The sequence below is a fragment of the Passer domesticus genome, chromosome 2 (assembly GCF_036417665.1).
Source record: "Passer domesticus isolate bPasDom1 chromosome 2, bPasDom1.hap1, whole genome shotgun sequence".
In the NCBI taxonomy this organism is placed as follows: domain Eukaryota; kingdom Metazoa; phylum Chordata; class Aves; order Passeriformes; family Passeridae; genus Passer; species Passer domesticus.
The window spans coordinates 31,887,153-31,908,700 of record NC_087475.1 but is presented as its reverse complement, the minus strand read 5'-3'; the positions used below and the strand labels follow the sequence as shown (position 1 = coordinate 31,908,700).

Below are 21,548 nucleotides of genomic sequence, written 5' to 3'. Positions count from 1 at the left end.
GCTGAAATAAATTATTAAACTGCTTCATGTACTTTAATAAAAATCAAATGTGGGACAGCCACACAGAGAAAAATCAAATTACAGTATATTAGAGTCAGGTAAAAAAAATCCATTGGAAGGGAACATAATTTCAGGCAATACCTTTATACATAATGTTTTAATTACAAACCAATATTATTTTTCCAAAGTTTATTAATAAAAAATCTGATCCTTGTCATGAAATAAGGTTGTGTTTTGATATATTCGATCCAAGTGGAGTCCTATGAAAATTTTATCCATCTTATCAAGCTCTTTTTCTTCTGTTTGGAAAGTGTCCAAAATGTAAAACTAACTGAAATATCTTTCCACGTGTTCAGATAACAGTGCATGTTAATACCACAAAGCTATGTATGATTCATTCATCTTCATTTCACTTACTCCCTCTGCTGGGAATTAGCGCGAAAGTTCAGTGGATCAGAGGAAAGATCATTAAGAGTGCAACATACATTAAAAAGCCTCTTTTGCTTCTTTTATTAAAATATCACACTTCTTTACAGACCCTCCGTTCTGTATCAGTAAATCAATTTGCATTTCTTTTTGCAGGGCTATTCATCCCAAAATGATGAGGAAGGAGAAGCTAAAGCAAATTAACTAGTTAAATAAGGAATATATACTAAGTTCTTATGCATCCTACTTTGTGTCTTTGTAACTGCCAATATCGAAGATTAAATAAATATAGAAAAGCAACTGAGTAACAGAACTACTAAACTATACCTGATGCTGATAGTTCCTAATACTCCACTGCCTACACTGACACCAGCAGGATTATTTGTTTCAAGAAGAAAGGGGATAGAACAAAAAATTCAGTTGTAGTATTACCAAACACTACCCCATACCATGAACACTTTTTTTCTGCTCAAAGACTAAAACCACTTCCTTTAACACTGACAGCAGAATTTTAACTCTGATTACATATTGCTAAAGTTCAAGCTTTATTAGTGACTGAAAAGAAGAAAAAGAATGATGACAGTGGTCAACCAAGGGAGACCAACAGATGTCATATTGTAATGGAGATACCACTCTGCATCCATACATCCTGCTTCTTCTAGTATGCAGAAAAGATAATAAGGAAGAGGGTACCAGAGATATTGAATTCTGTCTCTTAGAATCCCTGTAAACCACTTATGCTCAAGTGAAATACCTTCTACTGAGTGGTGGGGACAGTTTCCATTGCCACAGGTAATAAAACTTAGTGAGAAACAACTCTATAACCTGTGGCTAAAAATTATCACGAATACTTTTACAAATAGTATAGGTTTCTTTGTTATGCAAACCACATGGTTTTAGGCCATAACAGTATAGCTGAATTTAAAATACTCTTATTTTTTATAAAACCACAAATTGTATTTCCAGGTTTGCCTACGTAAAAATATTGTGGTAAGAGGAAATTTAAATATATGTGTAAAAATCAAGTACAGTATTGTTTATAGTTGCAAATAAGTGCCACAAATGCAAACAAATGATAAATAGATTTTTTTGTGTACGTCTCTTTCCAATCAAAATACTGTAACTAAGCAATGACAAGAAAATCACAAGTAACCCATATAATTAGGAAATAGATACTATCACAAAGTGTGTAACACATTTCAGGATGGGCATATACAACAGTAATTCCTGGGTATTGAAAAAATTAAGATGTACTACAGATTAGAGGGTTTACAACCAAAAGTAAAGACCTGTAAAAACTCTGAGCTCATTTTTGGCCTTTAATATTCAGTCATGGTCTGAAGGTTTTTAGAATATACTATTGAGGCAGTGCATACAATTCCCAACCAACAAACACCATTCCAGTCCTCTTGGGCTATTACTACACACATTGCCAACAAGCAAGTTTATTGTCAGATAAAGCATATTGTTTGCAAACTTCAGCAAATTCAATTATTTTTTTCAATTGTTTCTTTCTTTCAGTTTCTGACTTAGATCAGACATAGGGGAATTGCCACTACAGTGATCCAGCTCTCTGAATATACTCACTTGAATGGGTTTTTTCCTTAATCATCAAAAATTATGCAGCAATTAATTGCTGTTGGAAGTCACTTAAGTCTGTATGTATTCACTGTTGACAAAAGTTCCTTTGGCTCCAATCCATGATATTGTAATTCCCTTGTAATTTTCCTGCAAAAAATTAAAGTTTTCATTTCCAAAACAATTTTTAAGGAAAGGCTAATCCTAATAAAAAGGCTGTTACTTTACCAGAGTACTCAAGAAAAAGCAGATTTATTACATCTTGATATTCATAACTCATATTCCTTTATTCCTCTCTCCATAAGAGAAGAGTTTTTAAGTCCAAAATGCTTAAGAATCTTCTGCTTTTACTTTTTAGGTGAGCACCTAGCCCCTCTTTACTGACTTCTTCATTATGTTACATGGAAAAGCATCATCATCGCAACTAAAGAATTACATCTTAGGACATGGGCCTCTGCACAGCATATCCACTCCCAAAAATAACTCCTTTTATCTGTAGTAAGTTTATCTAATATCTGCTTCTCACCTTCTAGATGATAGGGTATTAGTTTTATAGATCAAGATCACATATCTCAATCTGGTTTGTGATCATCTTCTAGGAAAAAAAAAATCAATACGACAGTATGATTGCAAAACAACAAATCTCTTTCTCATCTTCCAGCATAATGAAATTATCATCTTCTCTCATCTGGGAAAAGTGTACAATATGCCTTTTAATAACTGCATAATGGTTCATATCATTATGTCTGCTCCTACGGTCTTTATTTATTATTTGCAAGCAGTCCCATTAACACCGGTGATTGCTGATCTGACTTCTGTGGCTGTCTGCCAAATAAGGAATGAAGAACCAGAACCTCCAAATTCAGCTCACCTGTACTGAAAACTATTGTTATTCTTGTGGAAGATAATCCTAAAATTTATGTTGAACATATATATCTATACTTTAATTTTTTAAAAATATTATTCATGAAACTATTTTTAGAGGCTTTTTAAAGCCACCTGTTCCTAAAAAGCAACATGGTTGCTTTATTTCAGTATTAGGAGCATTCATATGGGTTATGCTGTCTTTAATTATTACTCAGATATGTATGTTAATGTTGAGCAGTCAGTTTATCACAAAAAAAAACTCGAATAAAAGAATATATTTGCAAGTTTATGCTTAATCCATTATTGTGAGCGACATGCCTTTGCTTGCAAAAATAAACCAGAGACCTACTAAGTTTTTTTTTTTTAATGAAGATAGCAATAAGGATTAATCTAGGTGTGGATTCTGAAAGCACTTTGAGGAAACTTCCTAAACTCTTTAACAGTCAATCCAGACAATTCGACAGATTAGATTTTATTGTATAAAAATGTCATAACACATTTGATGTGTAAGGCAATATTTGGACTCCTATCACCTAAGAAAATCAGACAGAAAAGGTCTTTCCCACCAGGTCTGCAACACAAACTGCAGGACACATCCTTTTCACTTCACTGGAGCAAGGACTCTGGTACAATAAATATCTAGATAAAGATGGAATAATAAGAAAAAGTTACTGTCCAATTTACTCCTGATATCACATGATCCATAGAATGAAAAGGTGACTGCCTCATCTCCCATCACGGACTGTCTGCTGAAATAGCAGCTGGAGAGAAGGAAGGGCATTAATTGTGATTCCAACACTACTGTCTCATTATACTTCATGTATACTGCAGAGTCACACATTAGCTGTGGAAGAAGCCTCTCCAGTTTCTAGCAGTTGTTTCTACAATACCCTTTTCAATCCGTGGTGACTTCTCTTAAAGTGGCTGAAAAATGAGACGTCCTCTCCAGGATGACTCTCCTGGAATAGTAGTACACTACCTAACAGGAAATAACACTGAGATCCTATTTCATCAATTCCCCAAATATCTATTTTAAAAGTCTTAATCGTGTGATTCTGATGATTATTACACCCAAATATTTGCATTAATATTCTTGCTTTTATTCTCAGGCAATATTCTACATTTGTTTTTATTTTGTTATGGTCTCAATGAATTTTCTAAATCTTTCTAGAGTTAGCTGAGAGGGAAATCATTCACAGATATTTCGTACATTTCTACTATTTCATCTCATTCTTGATTGACACTCTAAATTATTGACATAAAATTTATCAAGAACTTTAGTACTGTTGACATTAAAGCAAATATGCACATCAAATATAGATTACTTATACAAAGCAGACATTTCCAGGTTCAGATCTCTGCTCTATTTTAGGACAGCCTTTTCTAACAGACTATTTCATTCATACCTATATCACTACACTACACAAAACTGATAAATTCTTTCAATTTAAGCTTTTAAAATGTAGCACAGCCTGCTAATGGTTGTTATTATTGCATTTTTTAAAATGAAAACAATCCCCAACCATTTAGCATAAACAAGTAACTAAGGAGTTTTCAAGGGAATTGAGCAACCTGGTCTAGTGGAAGGTTAGAACTAGATGGTCTTTAATGTCCCTTCCAACCCAAATCATTCTAGAATTCCAGGATTCTGTAAGTCTGAAACAACTTTAGGTCTTCCCATGTAGCAAAAAATAAAAGTATAACAAGGACTTGGATGAGGAAAAAAAGTTATTAATTATGTTAGTTATTACATATGAATTATATATCTTGAATTCTCAAAAATGGAAAATAACCAAACACAAAAATTGAGCTCATTGCCATGCAAAAGCTACATAGATTTAATTAAGAAAAACTTAGCTCAAAACAGTCTGAAAATTTTAAACCTGGCTCACTTACTTAATTTTTAAACTCATTGTACCCTAGTCATGTGCAAAAGTCACGTAAGGCCAACCAGGATAAAAAAGCCCAAATCAAATCATAACAGAACACCAAGCAAAAATCCTCCACAAAACCAGAAAAAAAAAAAGGAACATCAAGTAAGATAGAAATTGAATTCCTAATCTAGCTGCAAGATTAGTCTTCATTTGTTATTTAGCCAGAAGTTTACTTCTTAGAATGGAATTTTATCACCCTGGAAAGGGAGTAATGCAAATAGAAAAAGCACCATAATTGTTAGTATCAGCGTGGTGACTACATGGATTGTTTCCTCTTCTCTTTGTAAGTATCAAAAATAGAAGAAAGTGTTATGGTAATTAAAAGTAAATGAAACTGTTCCAAGTGACACAATGTTTCTTTCAACATATTTAAGAGCTACACTGTACTCAGATGAAGGAGGAGTAGACACAATTCTATCAGAGGAATGAAGACCCCCTGTACTTTCTATCAAGGATTGGCAGTAGCTAAAACATAATTGTCATGCACAGCTGTGTTTTCTTCCTAAGGGCACCAGAACCAGCTTGCTGACCCGAGGAAACTTGCCTCATATTATTGGGAGCCATTTTTAATACTTAGAGAAGCCTTTGATAGCAAAGATTAGTCAAGTGCCAAAGGAAATAATCTCAGTCAACAAATTAAACTTGGAAGCACATAATCATTTCAAATGCAAGTCATGAACTGAGACTTCTTTCCCCTCCACTGGAAATATTTTTTTATGCATGCTGTCAGCTTCTAAATTTTATTTTAAAAGGAAATGTAGTTTTCATCATACACTTCTCTGAAAGACACATCAGTGAGTCTCTTTGTATTATTCCCTTACTGAGATTTATTTCTATGTATCCATTGTCTCAATTTTCCCTGAAAAGATATCCATGGTAACTACAGGATTAAAACTAAAAACTGTAAACATCTCCAGGGAGGAAGAGCCTAATTTTAAGGTTATTCAAAAGTAAGTAGAGTGCTGCTTGTGGTATTCCTGTGCTGTTTGAGTTGGCAAGGCCAGTGGACTAGAGTCTACTGAAGTGCCCTGAAACTGATGGATATTTAAGAGATGCTGGAATCCCCAAAGGGAAAATTGCAAAATGGAAGTCCAGCCATTTTGAGTATAAGAGATGGGGCCTGGATATTAGATCAATCCATAACTCCTGCATCTGGCTCTATGGGAAGGAAGTATGTGGGATTGGATAATCCTCTTGAAAGTTTTGAAGGTACATACTTCTCTGGGATCCTGGTTTCAGTCTGTCAGTTGTTCTCGTTAAGGAGAATCTAGCCTGTGTTGGATTGGGAAGCTATAAGGTAGGGTGGCTACAACAAGCCCTGGGTTTCAGTGTGGCTCAGCCATTGCCACAGACCCACCTGTGGAGGGGACCACTGAAGCAGGTCACTAAGGCCTGCTGGGGAGTGATCACATTCAGCACTGGCTCAGGGAGCTGCATCTAGGGACAATAAAAGGACTTGCTCTAGCAACAGCAGTGCAGCAAGCCCAACAGTCCCTGTGCTTGGTCACCACAGCCAGGGGAGGACAATAACTAAAAAGTGTTGTTTCCACGGGAGCCTAAACTGCTTCTACAGTCAGAGAGATGGGAGGGATGGGGAGGTGCTTTTCCTGGCTGGTAAAGAAAAAGCCAGTCTGATGGGTGTCACTGTTTTGGTGCCTATTCAAGGTCTGACAATGTTGGCACTTCCACCTCCTAATTTCAGGCATTATTTCATTGTGCACCAAGACAGTAAATAAATATGACTAGTTCAACCAGTGTTACAAAAAAGATAGCATATACCCACTTCTTCGAACTAACAACAAACCTGTCACTACTCACAGCTGTTGCTTCCATTATGTACTAACATGATAATATTAATGATAGTATTTTTCTTATATGGCCAATTTTCTGTTTTTCACTTGCCAGTGGCAGAAAAATACTTTGGCTCTGAGAAGCTGCTTAATTGCTTTCCATGAAGAAGATGATCTTCCCAGAGATGTCCTCTTCAGACCCCTAATCCTTACTCATTAGAGAACAGAATATCAACAATTTACTACTTAAATGAGACACCTCATTCTCAGACCTGTGCTATAATCATATCACTCTGCTTCTTTTATCTCGCTCTTTTACATATCCAAAATAATACCCAAAACTGTAATATTTTATCCTCAATACACCCATGAAATAGAGAAGTATTGTTTTTTCAAAGATAAGAAAACTATCTTATCTTTGTAAGACACCAAGACTACACAGATAAATTAATTAATGAAGCAGGACAGAGACCATTCTCTGGTGCTATGGCCAAATCATGTGAAATAGGTCCTACATGTTGTTAAACTCTCTTCTTGCAAAATTAAAAATATATCTATTTGTCATCCTGCCATTTGGGAATCACCCATAGCACCTCAAGTAGTACCTGGGAAAATGGGGGTGGGTACAGGCAAAAATCATTCCAGAGGTGCAAAGAACTAGTAGGCTATAAAGCAGCAGTATAAACAACTAGTCACCTGGATTTTCACTATAGATCAAGACAGGCATCAGTATAAATGAGTGAAGAGAGATGAGTATCTTCAGGAAAGTGACCCACCTGATCCTAAACCAGGCTATTCCAGAGGGTAGTTAATCTCAACTGTCTCATTCTGTTGGCTACACATGCAACCTACATAACTAATTTAGACAGCATGTGTAACAGCTGAACAGCCTAAATTTAGTGACATGAATAGTCTCCAAACACATAGGAGATGTACAGCAGTGTAGACCCAAACGTTGTTGTTTATCTGAGTAATTAGCCTAAGTCTTAGTACTATACTGCATTTCACCCCAATTAGCTGCAGGAAGCACAATACAAAAACATATACTTGCCTATCAAAGTGCTCAGTCCCCAGCTGTGTTTTGGTGATATCCAGTTCTGACTCTGAGCTGCTCTGTTTCTGAGGTGAGTAAAATCTTGATTCTGCACAGCACTGTGAAGTCCATACACATTAATTAGATAGCAACTGTAATTCTCCAAGCATGTAGCCACATGCAATTATTCAAAATCAAAAGGGCAGCTGTACTATGCAAATGAGATTATGAATATTTTTTGGAGCAAAATATAACACTATGAAGAAGAGTCTATTAGGGTTTAACTGAGAAATCCAAAACAGGTTCTTGGTATGTTCTGCTAATAATATAGTCAAGGCACACTGGCCATTTGAAAATGCAGCTAGATATAAAACCACCTTCTGTTCAAATACACTTGAAAATAATGAAAAAAAACCTGCAATACTCTCCTGGTCATTCACTCACCAATTATTTTCTACTAAAGCAAGCTGTTCCTTGTGAAACTGAATTTCAGAGACTTCCTCTTGGTTTGCTCTCTGTGGCTGAAATTCCTTCTCACAATTGGACACAACTGAAGATTGCAGGTTTTTTATAGATGCTTTTTTATTTCCCAGCAGCTCTGTTTCAGAATGGTTTGATGCACCCTTGCTCTGCATATTAAAGTTTCAGGTGATGTCTGTCAAGTTTACTGGCATTCTATTGGGGTACACTTAAAAAAAAGATAAAAATAAAAAAAGGAAGTCTGGGATCAATGACAAAATTCATTTTCACTGCAAGATGGGTGGTTAGTTTTATATTTTCCCAGTCAAAATCCTCTGTAAGATTTATAAAATCATCCAATACATATATTTTAATATAAATATAGTTGATACAAATGAGAAAAGGCTATTAAATAGACGGATCAATGGATTCTGTAGACAGAATCATTAATGAAGAAGAAGGAAGTTTCACATTTTGTTGAGGCAAGAAGATATTGATTAACTCTTTGCACATGGGAAATAACATGTGGTACTACAAACCAGTACCAACATCACCAGCAGAGTGAGATTACACTTATTTTTCTTACAGGAAGGAGCGTCAAGAATAAACTGAGGAGAAAGGGAAAATTAATAAAATCCAATCAAAGAGATTAAATATCTATCTTTGAGGAACCGAAAAAAGAATACCCAAAAAACCTAGTATATTTCACTGCAGAGGGAATGATGGACATACCTGAGACATAGCTACAAACACACATTAAAAAAATCATTCCAGAGACTGAGAATCAGGAAAATCAGTATTGGGTCAGCTACAGAGACAGAGAAAACTGCCTGTTTCAATGTTAATATAAGTAAACTGGATGCTATTTTCCCTTCATTTTTTCATGCATGCATTATAGTCTCACTAACTGCATCTGGGGTGCTGCAACACTTTTATCTGTATTTTACTAAAGCCTAGTTTACATTAAGCACAACAATGCTCAGCCAAAGGTCATGGGAAATCTATGAACTGAGACATCTTAACAAACTCTCCACCTCTCCAGCACATTTCTCAGAAATTTCAGAAGATAACCACTTGTGCATTCAAAGGAGGAAGATACTGGAAGAACTTAGATCATAGGCCAACAGAAGGCAGAAATAAAATAAAAAAAAGAAAGAAAAAAGAAAGAAAAAAAGAAAGAAAAAAAGAAAGAAAAATAAATAAAAGAAAAAGAAAAAAGAATGAAAAGAGAAAGAAAAGAGAAAGAAAAAAGCAAGAAAAAGAAGGGGAAAAAAAGAAAAAAGGAAAGAAAAAAGAAAGAAAAAAGCATTTGTTATTTATCAAAAGTGGGCTTTTTTCCTTTTACCAAACTAAACTGAAAGGTTTCAGTTCTTTCATTCTGAAAGATTCCATTTTCTTTGTCACTCAAAAATCTAGTTCCTTTGCAGAGAAACAATTTTGATATTCTACATTTGTATTTCAGAAAAAAAATACTGAAAACTGTAGACAGAAGAAGATATAGGAAAATAAACAGTATTAGAAACATTAACAGAACAGTATTATTCAGAATCAGGTTTAGTTTCCTCTTCTGAATATAAATATGCTGCAATCTAATAATGCAGATTCTGTGCTGTATAAAGAGCCTTATCTGAAGGTTATACATGGCTAATGAAAGACTACTTGTGATACAGAAAAATTAGTGAAAATTTCCCAACTTCTGACTTTTCTCCAACTCTCCAACTGCATTTCTGCAGTTTTCATTCCTGAAACTGTTGCTGTTCTCCACAGTCCCAGCAATCCCCTTCACAGAAGGATCCAGGAAGGCTTAGCCATATTAGATCTCATAAAAGTTTCAGATAAATGTCATATGCTGGAACTCTTCCACATCAAAAGAATCATAGAGGATTTCACAAGGATACAAAAGACATCACACACATTTGGCTGGAATGCATAACCAACAAGCAAACAGCAGCTTTACCACTGTGCTTCCAAAAGGCATAAAGGTTTAAAGAGACTGCTGGAAGCCTATAAAGAACAAGAAATTGTCTCAGCTGGAGCAGGGGATGGACAGGTCACTAACAGAACCATGCTGGAAGTACCTGAATTTTCTGTGTATGAACAACTTTTCAAAATTTATCCAAACTGAATTTTTAAAGATGTGTGTATCACACATTAATTTTCTAGTTTGGTAAAAATCAAGGTCAACAAAAACTGATTTCTAAGGGAAATTAAGAAAATATTAAAGAAATTGATACTTCATAAATTAGTCAGTCATTTTAAAGTCCACACCAAGTTTCATTGCTAATAAACTGCTCCAGCTATTCTGCTTACCTAGTGACTAGATGTAAAATCCAAGATACCTTTCTTGAAAACAACAGTAATTTTTAGCCCTGACTTTTGAGTGTTCATAGTAAAGCCCTGCAAAGCAGTGAAGCAGTGTCCTTTTCAAAAAGTGTTCAACTTATACCCTGTGAGGAATAAGCCCCTGAGAAATGCCAAATTCAACATTTAAAAAATTGAAAAAGTGATCATTCATGATCCTAAAGTATATTTGGATCCCTTAAGTGTAATATTAGCATAAACTTATTTTTCTAATATATTTCACATACCCTTTCTACTTTCTCTGCTGTGGAAATTAAATGCTACTTTAATCATTCTTTGATTGCATCTGCTTTAATGCAAAGTTCTGGTGTAGATGTGACATTTCCAAGTACAGAGGCTCTCTCCTAATTCATGTTTTGAGGCCCTCTGCCCATTTTCACAAGAGAGTTGCTTAAGGCAGAAATAGGAAACTTGTATGCTGCTTCTGTTGTTAAATGCTACCGTAAAGCAATACAAAGCTCTACTAAAAAAAAAAGTTAAAACAGCTTCCAAAATCCTACAAAATATCTCTATATAATTGGGGCAGATTTTAAGAGGTTGCAGTAATTTATTCTACAGTAAACTTTAAAGTTATTTATTTCAATAATTCCTGTATTTAAAAAATTAGGAGAGTTCTTGCTTCTGACAGCAAAATTATCTACTGGCATTTTAAACTATTCCTAGAATTCTACTCCTTTTGCAGAATTAATAAAATTGAAAATTCTGCCATGGACTGCATTTTATTTTCAGATGAGATCCTCTTATTTTAGCAATAAAATTTGGGTTTGTATGTGGATGATCTCTGAATGCTGAGATTCTGACAGTCATATTTATACTGCTGTCACCTGTAAATTCAGGCATTACTAAGACATGAGAGAGTCACATTAAAGTGGAGTCCACAAGGCAGCAGCAGCAGGTCTGACTAAAAGCATTAAGAACTTTGTACATTTCAAATTAACATGACCTAGGTTTTTCCTTTTTGAAAAATGCCTGTACTTTGCCCAGTGATACTCCTGGTCAGCCACTTTCAACTCCTTAAGTTTCAGTGTGTGGCAGAATGAGTGTGGGAGGTTAACAGAGCAAAGTGAGAGGTAAGGCACTGTGATTTGCTTGAAGGATTTACTAGAAATTACATCCAAAGAGATTATTTAATAGGAGCACATCACATTAATTCTAAAAGCTCTGTCTCACAAAAAAAAAAAAGGCACAAGGAACACAGAGCACTGCTGAGCACATTAAGATTTTTGAATACAAACTTCTGTGTATTTGTATTGTTTGAATACAAACTTTAGATCCGTGCCTTGCATGTAACTGTATGAACTGGAATATGACATTTGGAATTGTCCCAGTGTGTTGACATAGTGTTCATGAAGAGGTCTGTTTATTCCTGTACTTAATAGCAGGCATGTGGGAAGGAATTAGAAGGATGAAATATCTGCTGTTTCAGGATTGTTGGACAAACTAGAACCATGTACCAGTTTTATTCTATCTTCAAGGAATGCCAAAATCTGCCACAACACCCTCCTGTGCTGTTTTGCTATTGCTGTGTTCTCACCCACTTCATGAACAGCCACAGATTGGTTCCCCTAGAGTACCTAATGCTCTTGAGTAGCCCTCAGCATTTTATGTGATATTCAGGAAACACAGATGATCTGCAATAAAAATTGGAGAGCCCCCAAACCATGTTTATATGCTCACAATGTAATTCTAAGGCCAAGCTATGAATTTTTCTTTAAGTTCTTCAGATTTTCAAGTGGGAAGAGGCTCTTTGGGACATCTAAAGCAGTGGAAAGAAGGCTAAGAAGCTCAAAGCAAGAAGAGCAGGGACAGGAACATGACAGGTGACAAAGTACTTGATATGACTCAGGTATGCTGAGTTGTGTATGACTTTATTCCTTCAGTGATTCCAAACCATGAGAGCATTTAATTTTTTTATATTCCTTGAAATGTTTTTTAATATTTTTTCCCCAAGTGTGACTAGTGGAATTCTAATCATATTATTATATACAGTAAAATGCATACAGTTCATGGTGAAAAATCGAAGTGGCATTAAACAGAATTTTAAAATATTACCAGACCATTTCAAGGGTGAACTATGGAAAGAATGATTTCAACTCACTTGCTCCATCTGTATTTCAAGGGACTCTGTTCTCCCTTTCCAACTGTGGCTCTCAGACTGCACTGATCACTGCCAGTCTAACAGGAAAAGCCTGTTTCTGCTTCATGGCATTTTGCTTCCCAACTTTCTCCTTGTTCACAGCCTTTGTGATAAGAGTTCACAGTTCTCTCTCCTAACACATAAAGCTTATTTATTTAATAATTTACAGTAAGCTCCAAAAAACAGGGATATTTATAGATCTACAGATGTGGTATTGGATATACTCTTTCCACTGAAAATTCTGCCATTTAGTGAAAACATTGAGAGACTTCTCAGGAACCAGAGTTTTGTCCAAGATGAGTACATTTTAATGATCAATAGACATCTGCTAAGAATGGCTAGGTGAATATTAGACATACAAAGTATGCCAACATAGTGCAGTAATACCCCTTTTTACTTTAATCCCATAAAGTAATAAAGATAAAAGAATTCCAAGTCTCTGTATTATTCCCTGTCTGATTTTTCAAGTTTAATAAGCACACACACATATGTGTGTGTATATATATCTAGAATGAAATACTCTACATTAGTTTTGTACTGCAAAATCAGCCTTGAAAATGTGTACAAACTACTAAAACTAAATTAAGGGAATGCAAATGAGTTTTGGTTAGGAAGCAAATTCTTCTATGGACATATCTAAAAATTTCATTTTTAGTTAAAAACCAACAGTTTTAATTTGTATAGTCACTTTAGACTTCAGCACATTCTTCAGCCTGAAAATATCTCTGTTTGAATCCTGGGCTTTCAACTTCATATCATCAAGCTCAGTTTGGTACTTTGCTTGTTTTTTATTTAGTACCTATGAAGAAAGTTTTTTCCATAAGTTTAAGAATACTGCTTGTACCTTAAAAAAAATAGTGTGTATTTAATGTCTATGCCTTTATTAAATAGTTTTAAAAGGCTATGTGAAATGTAAATTATGTGTATTTTTATAAACCAAATTTTTCATTTGTGATTTTTTTAACTTATAAATAATACAAAATCTTCTTAGAAATAAGAAAAATATCTGTAAAGGAATGCAGCAGGTAAAAAAGAAAAAAATGGTTTATTTAGCAGCTAGATTTTGGTCTCACTTAAGAATTAAACACCTGATCTAAAGCCATTAGCTATACCATCTCTATAATGAAAGGAGAGAGGTCAAATTAATCACTTTAAAAACTGGGGTGGCAGGAATCTCCTGGAGGACTTTTCTTCACTTAAAAGGGACCCTTAATGACTTCAAAGTTCTATATACCTGACATCAGGTACAGTTAATTTGGTCCTTTAAAACAGAGTAGCACTTCTAGAGGAAGTCAAGTGAGCAGTAGAGCAAGTGCACAGATCTAGTACTGAAAAACCCAAAGGAAGGCAAGGAGATGAAGAAAAAGAAGAAAACCCACATCACATACAGAAGTGATGAACTCCTACAGGTATTAAGCTAAATTTCTAGCTGCCTGGAAAACATACATATCAGTGCAGGAGTATTGTGTGTGCATGAGATGACACTTGAAATATTTTAACTACTTTCAGTAGGAACTGCACAGAGATAAAATACACAGTGGATAATGTAAAGCTGTATTATAACCCACTATTTCAAGTATCTTCTATCCAAAAGCAGCTCTTGAAGAAACATAAATACAGTATGTGTTGTCACTGAAACTTACACTTGCCAGAGCTCTGTCGCATAATTTTAAAATGCAAAAACCTTCAATAATGAAAGAAAACAAGAGTTTTGCATTCAAAATGTTAAAACTTTCAGAAGTTTATTTATTTATTTATTTGCATTCAATGCCTCTTCTTTCAATCTATTAAAAATGACTGCAGAATACGAAAATTAGCCTATCGAATTTTATTATGAAAATTGAATCTGTCACTCACAAGCTTTTTCATCTAAATGCATAATTTTCTCTTGGTTAAGTTGCATTTCAAGTTTTTACTTCACAAATCTTCACTGAATCTCTGAAAGACTCAGTTCTGTCTTTTCATTCAATAAAATGGAAAAGCAGAAGCATTAAACATGAGAATTCAGACACTGATTTTTTTTTTCTTTTAGAAAGTTCACTAAAATTGCAAAAGATATGAAAAATTGAGATTTTTCTGTCTATTTTTGACTTTTTGGAATATTTTATTAATGTTAACTTTAATCTCAATATATTAAATTCTGAATATTTGTGTAAACACTATAGAAAAGTAAGAAAAATTCTTTGCAACAGGTGATTATAAGAAAGTCACAAAAGTAATTATAATAAAAACCATCCCCTGGGACATCCATTGGAATGCCTGACCTGTTTCAAGTTATAACTAAGTGATCTGTTTAAATAGAGTAATATTAATGATTCTCACACTGTTCAGGAAAATGAAAAGAATCATCAGTTTGGTTTGGGGGTGTAAAGAAAAAGATCTTTCAGTAGCAGCACCTAGTTTTCAACAATTCAACAGTGTTCATAAATCTGACAACTTATTATAAATCAGCACTCACTGACATATGTTTCATTCCCTAAAGGCTTTGATCAAGTCTAGTCCCCACCATGCTTCTGAACATGACTGGGAACTCCAGTTGAGCAGCAGACTATAAGCTCTACACAAAGTTTCAGTTTTACTTCCTCTCATGAAAAGGCTCCAAGAGTAAGAAATGGATCTTTAAAATGAATGACATGACATTCGCTAGTTTAAGTGTTTGCTTGTTTTTATTATTTTTTAATTTAAAAATTAAAATAAAATTATTCATATGCTATTTACCAAAACCCATCAATCCCTGGAGTTTCTAATAGAAAGTTCCTAACTCTAAATTAAATGAATTTTACTTTTCACTGAAGGTGGTTTCCACCATATCATCATATCAATAAGACAAGAACATTTACATATAAATAAGCAATGAGGAAAACAATTTCATTCCAAAATGAATGATGGCTCATAATCAGCTTTTGTAAATTCCCTTCCCTTTGAGCCATATAACAGTTACAAAAACCAGTGAACACAGGTATGGCAGCAGCTCTCTGGCTATGGAGGGCAGCACAGAGCTTTCCCAGCTTTCTGGGAAAGGCTGCGAGAAGATCAGAGAAAAGAATGAGAAACAATTCTTATATTCACTTGCTGCACCTTTTGTTGTGAACATGTGGAATGTGTTATGGAGATTTGTTTACCAAAGGGTGGTTTCTTAATTAGCCAATGGTGATGGTGTTTAGATTGGAGGACCAATTAGGTCCAGGCTGATGTTACTAGTCAAATTAATGCAATTACATACTTCTACTTACCTAAGAGAAGCATATTCAGCTTCCTGTCAACTCACTCAGTTTCAGAATCCAGTACTTGTCAATCTTTTCATTTCAGTGTCCAGAGAATCAATGGTGTCTTTCATCAGTGCCACTTTAGACATCTGTTCTAACTGTTCACTATCTAACTATAAATATAATCAAATACTAACAGCTAACGAACAAAAAAAAAAGCTGATTTTTAGAATTTATTTCAATTTTCACTCTGTTTTTAGCACAAATCTTTTGCTGAAGAAGAAATGTCCAAGTATCTCATTTACTCAACTATCAGTTTACTGAAGATAGTTGGCAAACACCTGAAATGTGACTTTCACATCCTTTGAAGGTAAATCAACTTCCCATCTTCTAGACCTCTGGGAATATTTTCATTTATTCATATAAATTTCCCAAGAGAAATATGTTTGTCATTGATCAACATTAAAAGTTTCAATGCACAATAAAATAGAAGAAAACATTATTATGAGTGTATGAAGGGAGAAGTCATGGTTTGGGACACAACATGACCAATAATGGCTTTAGTCCTCTATTAAATACATGCCTATGCCAATAATCAGGTAGAGAAATCACTGTAAAACACTTGCATAAAGCACTATGTAACCAAGTTACCACCATGAGGCCTTCAGGTCTGTAGCTAAAACAAAGAACAGATTCAAAACCTCTTGCACAGACTCCAGCAAAGCTGGTTTGAAATCTTCAGTCCAAATAAACCTCTATCTTTTTATTAAAATACTTACACTTAACATTCAAAGGACTGTCCTTTCTAAATTATTTGAAATACATCTTTTAAAGTACAAAAATTCTCACAAAAATACAAAATTGTCACCCCATGCCTCTCCTTCTTTACCAAATTTTTCAGTACTAATTTCTAATTTCTGTGTTACTATAATCAAAGGTCAGGCCTCTAAAGAGCAAGTCAGTAAGCCTCTGCTATACAACAGCTTCTTCAAGACTAGACTAGTGCTATAAATTTTATGTTGATGTATTGCCCTCAAAGGGTACCAAAAGAACAGAAGAAATAAGATGATGTACCTAAAACAGGGCTCCCAATACTCACTACACATCTTATGTAGGCGTGTGATTAAAGTTAATTTACTACTCAGAGCTATTTCAGCCTACAGTGTATTCTTCATATCAGATGCACTCCATTTAATATTACAAACTGTGGTATTATATTTATAAGCTTGGTAGGAGCTTTAGAAGGCTGAGGCAGAAAAAGAAGATAATCCAGAATTTATAACCCTAAGATCTAGAAGAAAGATATACTGCAGAAAGCACGGTTAATTTATTTAATAATCAAGTTCTACCAAGACTGTAAGTAAATTCAGGATTTATATTAATTGTATTAATGTTTCCATTTTCAATTCCAGTGCCATTTGTTAGCAAACAATTGCACACACAAGTAACTTAAACCATATTGAATACAATGTGCCAGAAGAGTGCAATTACATTTAGCTTTGAAGCATGAGGTCTTACTAATACACAGTCATAAGATAATTCACATTTGGATGGACTCCAGGTCTGTAGTCTAAACCCTGCTCAAAGCAGAGCCAGCTCTGAGGTCAGGCTGCTCAGGGCTTTGTCCAGGCCAGTCTTGAAAATCTCCAAGGCTGGGGACTGCTCGACTGCCCTCATGAGAAACAAGTATTTCCTTGTATTCAGCCTGAACCCTTCTGGCTTCAATGGATGCCCATTGTTCATCTTTCCACCAAGCACTGCAGTAAAAACCCTGTTAATGACTTCTTGATGTCAAACCTACTGGCAGGTAGGATTATGTCCCTCTTAAGCCACTTCTACTCCAGGTGAAACATGCCTACCTCACCTGGATATAAGATCACTGTGGGTAACACTGTCAAATCTTGGTACAGTCTTAAAATCACAGGATCACAGAATGGTTTTAGTTGGAAGGGACTTTAAAGACCATCTTGTTCCACACCCCCTGCAATGGACAGGGACACCTTCCATCATATCAGGTTGTTGAGTGCTCCATCCAGACTGGTCTTGAACACTTCCAGGGATGGGGCATCCACAACTTCTCTGGGCAACCTGTTCCAGGGCCTCACCACCCTCTCAGCCTGTCTTTGTAGGAGAGGTGCTCCACCCCACTCTGATCATCTTCATGGCCTCCTCTGGACTTACTCCACAGGTCCATGTCATCATTATGTTGGAGACCCCAGAGCTGGACACAGTTCTCCAGATGGTGCCTTATCAGAGTAGGGTGGAAGGGAAAGAGTCTTGGTAAATAACATGCACTGCTCTCAGGCTGGTGTTTCCTGATAGCAGACTGGCTGGTGCTGCAGGATTAACCAGGAGCATCACCTGTATTATATTTTCAATTCCATAAATAATTACTTTCCCTTACATTGTGAGCAGTCATTTAAAGCTCTTCAATTCTCTGTTCCAAATGAGCCTTTTCATTAAACGCAGCTTCTTGGGAAATCTGTATCAAATAACAGCAACAACAAAATCCCACATAAAACAAGTCTCAACTCACCACAGACTTGTAAAGCAATTAATTCTCAGGACCAGAAGAGAAATCCTTAGCAACTTTAATTACACTGCTAGGTAGTTTTAATGTTTAAATAACCTGTGGGGTGGGGCTGAGGTGGGGTGGGACAGAATCAAACCTGTAACTGCTCCTTGAGGCCATCCTGTTCTGTAGGCATCCTTTGGCAATCGGACAGTGCTGTATTCCTTCCTATCTCCATGTCTCTTAATACAGCTTGAGCTATCACAGGAGTGATGCTTTTAGGAGGCCTGGGGAATTTTATAGCTTCCTGACAAAGCTGGGAAATCTCCTCCTGTGCCTAATTTTAAAAACAGTAGAATAACAGAAACATGGGATAGATAATCAATATATTACTGGGTCCTGTGGCTGGTAAAGTAGATCATCCCAGAAACTGAGTAATATCAAAGATGAAGTAATCATTTGTGCACATATTCTTTGATTCAGGAAAGCAGTTTTACCTCAAGACAGCACTTACAAACTTGTATTGAACTGACAGATTCAAATCACAGAATTTCCATAACTTTTTAAAAAATATTTTTAAACAAATACTTTGCATTCTTTATTTTCTTCTTTCATATGAAGCCAAAAATATATTTTTTTCTTCCACATTACCTTGTTATTTCAATTAATCACACAAATATAAATAAAATTACCTGTTCATAAAGACTGAGATTTTTTTTCTCTCTCAGCTGTTAAAACTTTAAAGTTACCCTGAATTTTTGCCAGGACATTAATTTATTTTCCATGTTTACTCAAGTTCTTCACATTCTTTCAATATTTTCAAGACTTCTGGATCAGCAACCACTCCCTTAGAGAATATGGTGATATAGTGTTAAAGCAGAGAAACAAAACTTGAAACACTTTCTTATTATATTTGGTTAGAAAACTTCTATTATTGGCCCATTGCCATTTTATGCATCCTTCTGTTTACAATCAACTAGGTGTTCTTCCTGGTAGTTACAGCTTTAGTAGTTTAACATAAGATATATTCTAAAAATATATTCCTCCTCTTCCAAAGTGACTTCCCAAGCTCACCTGGATGGATGATTTTTTTTTATGCTGCCACAAGTAGAGATTTACCTAGGACTTGAGAATGTTTTTCTTAATACCTTCAACAAATTCTCAGTCTCACATTTATGGCAGTCTCTGTCCTTTTCCAGTGACTAAATAAAGGCATCAAGCCTTGAAGGTGATCCCCTTGCTTTGTTTCATATTCTCTTTGTAATATAACCTGCATTAGCATAAATGAGAGAATGCATGCACTGAAATAAACTTTTGTAATTATTGATACTTCAGTAAAATGGATAAACATACTCTTCAAAATGAAGATGAAGCAGATATCCAATTAAAATAAATATTCATATGATACTTTAAAGTAACTTCTGGATGTCTGTATTTTTTCTTTTTTGTTATATTATAAATATGCCTGAATGTCCTTCTAATATATATCTAACAAGAAAAAAAGGGACATAAAAGCTAAATGTTAATTAACTTGAAATATCTCTGTTCAAAACTAAGGGTAGATTTGTACTGGAATATTTAATGAATTTTTAAATATGATAGAAAGTAGGCCACCATGTTTGTTTAAGGTCCACAAAAGGTGAAATTTTGCAATGGAAATAATGTGCAAGTAAGTATTGTTGAACTCCAGAAAGTCACATAAGAGCCTAAAACAGATTCTGAAGATAAACTGCAATTCTGAAATTCAAAATTGCACATCAAATCCCATTTGTTAAATAGTAAATTAATGTAATTTTGAGTCACTACAAAGAGTAATTTCTAGAAAGTGATTCTTACAATTGATTTTGGCATTCATACTAAAATTAATCATGTCCTAGGAGTACCTCTAATGAAAAAGACAGCCTCAATATCTGTTACAGTCATCATCACTGTTGACATATCATGTAGATAAGGTGAATCCCATCCAAACATACTGTTCTCTCTGAAAGAGGAACTCTCAAGTTCTGCAGTTATATGCATTTCCCTAGTCTTAGGAAAGGGAACAGATCACGGCAATAAAGAATTGGCACCTTCAGTACCCCACTGAACGCTGAGGACTCAAATTTACACACAGAATTTACACACAGTATTTGCTCACTCACAATACTTTTACCATCTAGTGAAAGAGCACTTTTTGGAAAACATGATACTATTTATATGTCCTAAAATAAATACTTATACTACACTTACCATACAGTGGTAAGAATTTACTGCTGTGACACATTTCACCACTGATTTGGACAGAAATATGGAAGACCCAGGGAAATACAGGTCAGTAATTCTTGCCTCGGTACCTGCCAAGATCATGGAGCAGATCCCCCTGGAAACTATCTTATGGCACATGGGAAATAAGGGGAGAATTTGGGGCAGTCAACATGATTTCACCATGGCAAATCATGCCTGACAAATCTGGTGGCCTCCTACAAGGGAGTTACATCAGTGGTGTAAAGTGGTGAGGAAAAAGCAACTGCTATCATCTACCTGGGCTCGTGCAAGGCATTTGACACTGTCCTGCACAACATCCTTGTCTCTAATCAGGAGAGACACAGACTTCACAGATGGACCATTCTGTGGATAAAGAATTAGATGGATGGTTGCACTCAAACTGGCCAATGACTCCATGTCCAGGTGGAGACCAGGGGCTGATATTGGGCTGGTGCTGTTTAACATCTGTCAGTGACATGGACACAAGCTGGGAGGACAATGGATGGACAGCAGCCGTGGGGAGAAGGACTTCAGGGTGCTGGTGGACAAGAAGTTCAACATGGGCGGGCAATGTGGCCTTGCAGAGCAGAAGGCCAACTACATCCTGGGCTGCAGCAAAGAAGGCATGCCCAGCAGGGTGAAGGAGGTGATGATCCCTCTCTACTCTGCCCTCATGAGACCCCACCTGGAGTGCTGCATCCAGCTCCAGAGCCCCCAGTTCAAGAAAGACACTGATCTGTTGGAGTAAGTCCAGAGGAGGGCCACTAAGGTGATCAGAGGGCTGGAGCCCTCTCCCTTCTCCTATGAAGACAGGCTGAGAGAGCTGGGATTGTTCAGCTGGAGAAGAGAAGGCTCCAGGCAGACTCCAGTACCTAAACGGAGCTTACAACAAGGCTGGAGAGGGACTTTTCATAAGGGAATCAAGCATGACATCTCTGCACTTTTCTTTACTCTTGCTTTCCAAGATGATCATAGTATCTGTTGTCCCTACAGGTGTATAT

At 35.7% G+C, this 21,548-nt stretch overlaps 2 protein-coding genes across 2 annotated transcripts in view; both read right to left on the bottom strand.

Moving 5' to 3' along the window:
• Window positions 1–2,127, bottom strand: part of CRACDL (CRACD like) — a 69,836-nt gene extending 67,709 nt beyond the window's left edge. Inside the window, exon 1 of the mRNA XM_064408111.1 lies at window positions 2,014–2,127. The gene's annotated coding sequence lies outside the window, so the exon portion shown is untranslated. The remainder of the gene's footprint in view (window positions 1–2,013) is intronic.
• Window positions 2,128–2,283: 156 nt separating this feature from the next.
• On the bottom strand, window positions 2,284–21,117 carry TSGA10 (testis specific 10). The gene is given in 13 exon segments (XM_064411224.1): window positions 2,284–7,701; window positions 7,704–7,747; window positions 8,073–8,263; window positions 12,547–12,641; window positions 12,644–12,731; window positions 13,274–13,384; window positions 14,850–14,874; window positions 15,819–15,964; window positions 18,196–18,273; window positions 18,461–18,640; window positions 19,378–19,400; window positions 19,403–19,537; window positions 19,540–21,117. Coding segments are annotated over 13 exon segments (1,476 nt in total). The 5' UTR covers window positions 19,655–21,117; the 3' UTR covers window positions 2,284–7,456.
• Window positions 21,118–21,548: the final 431 nt, after the last annotated feature.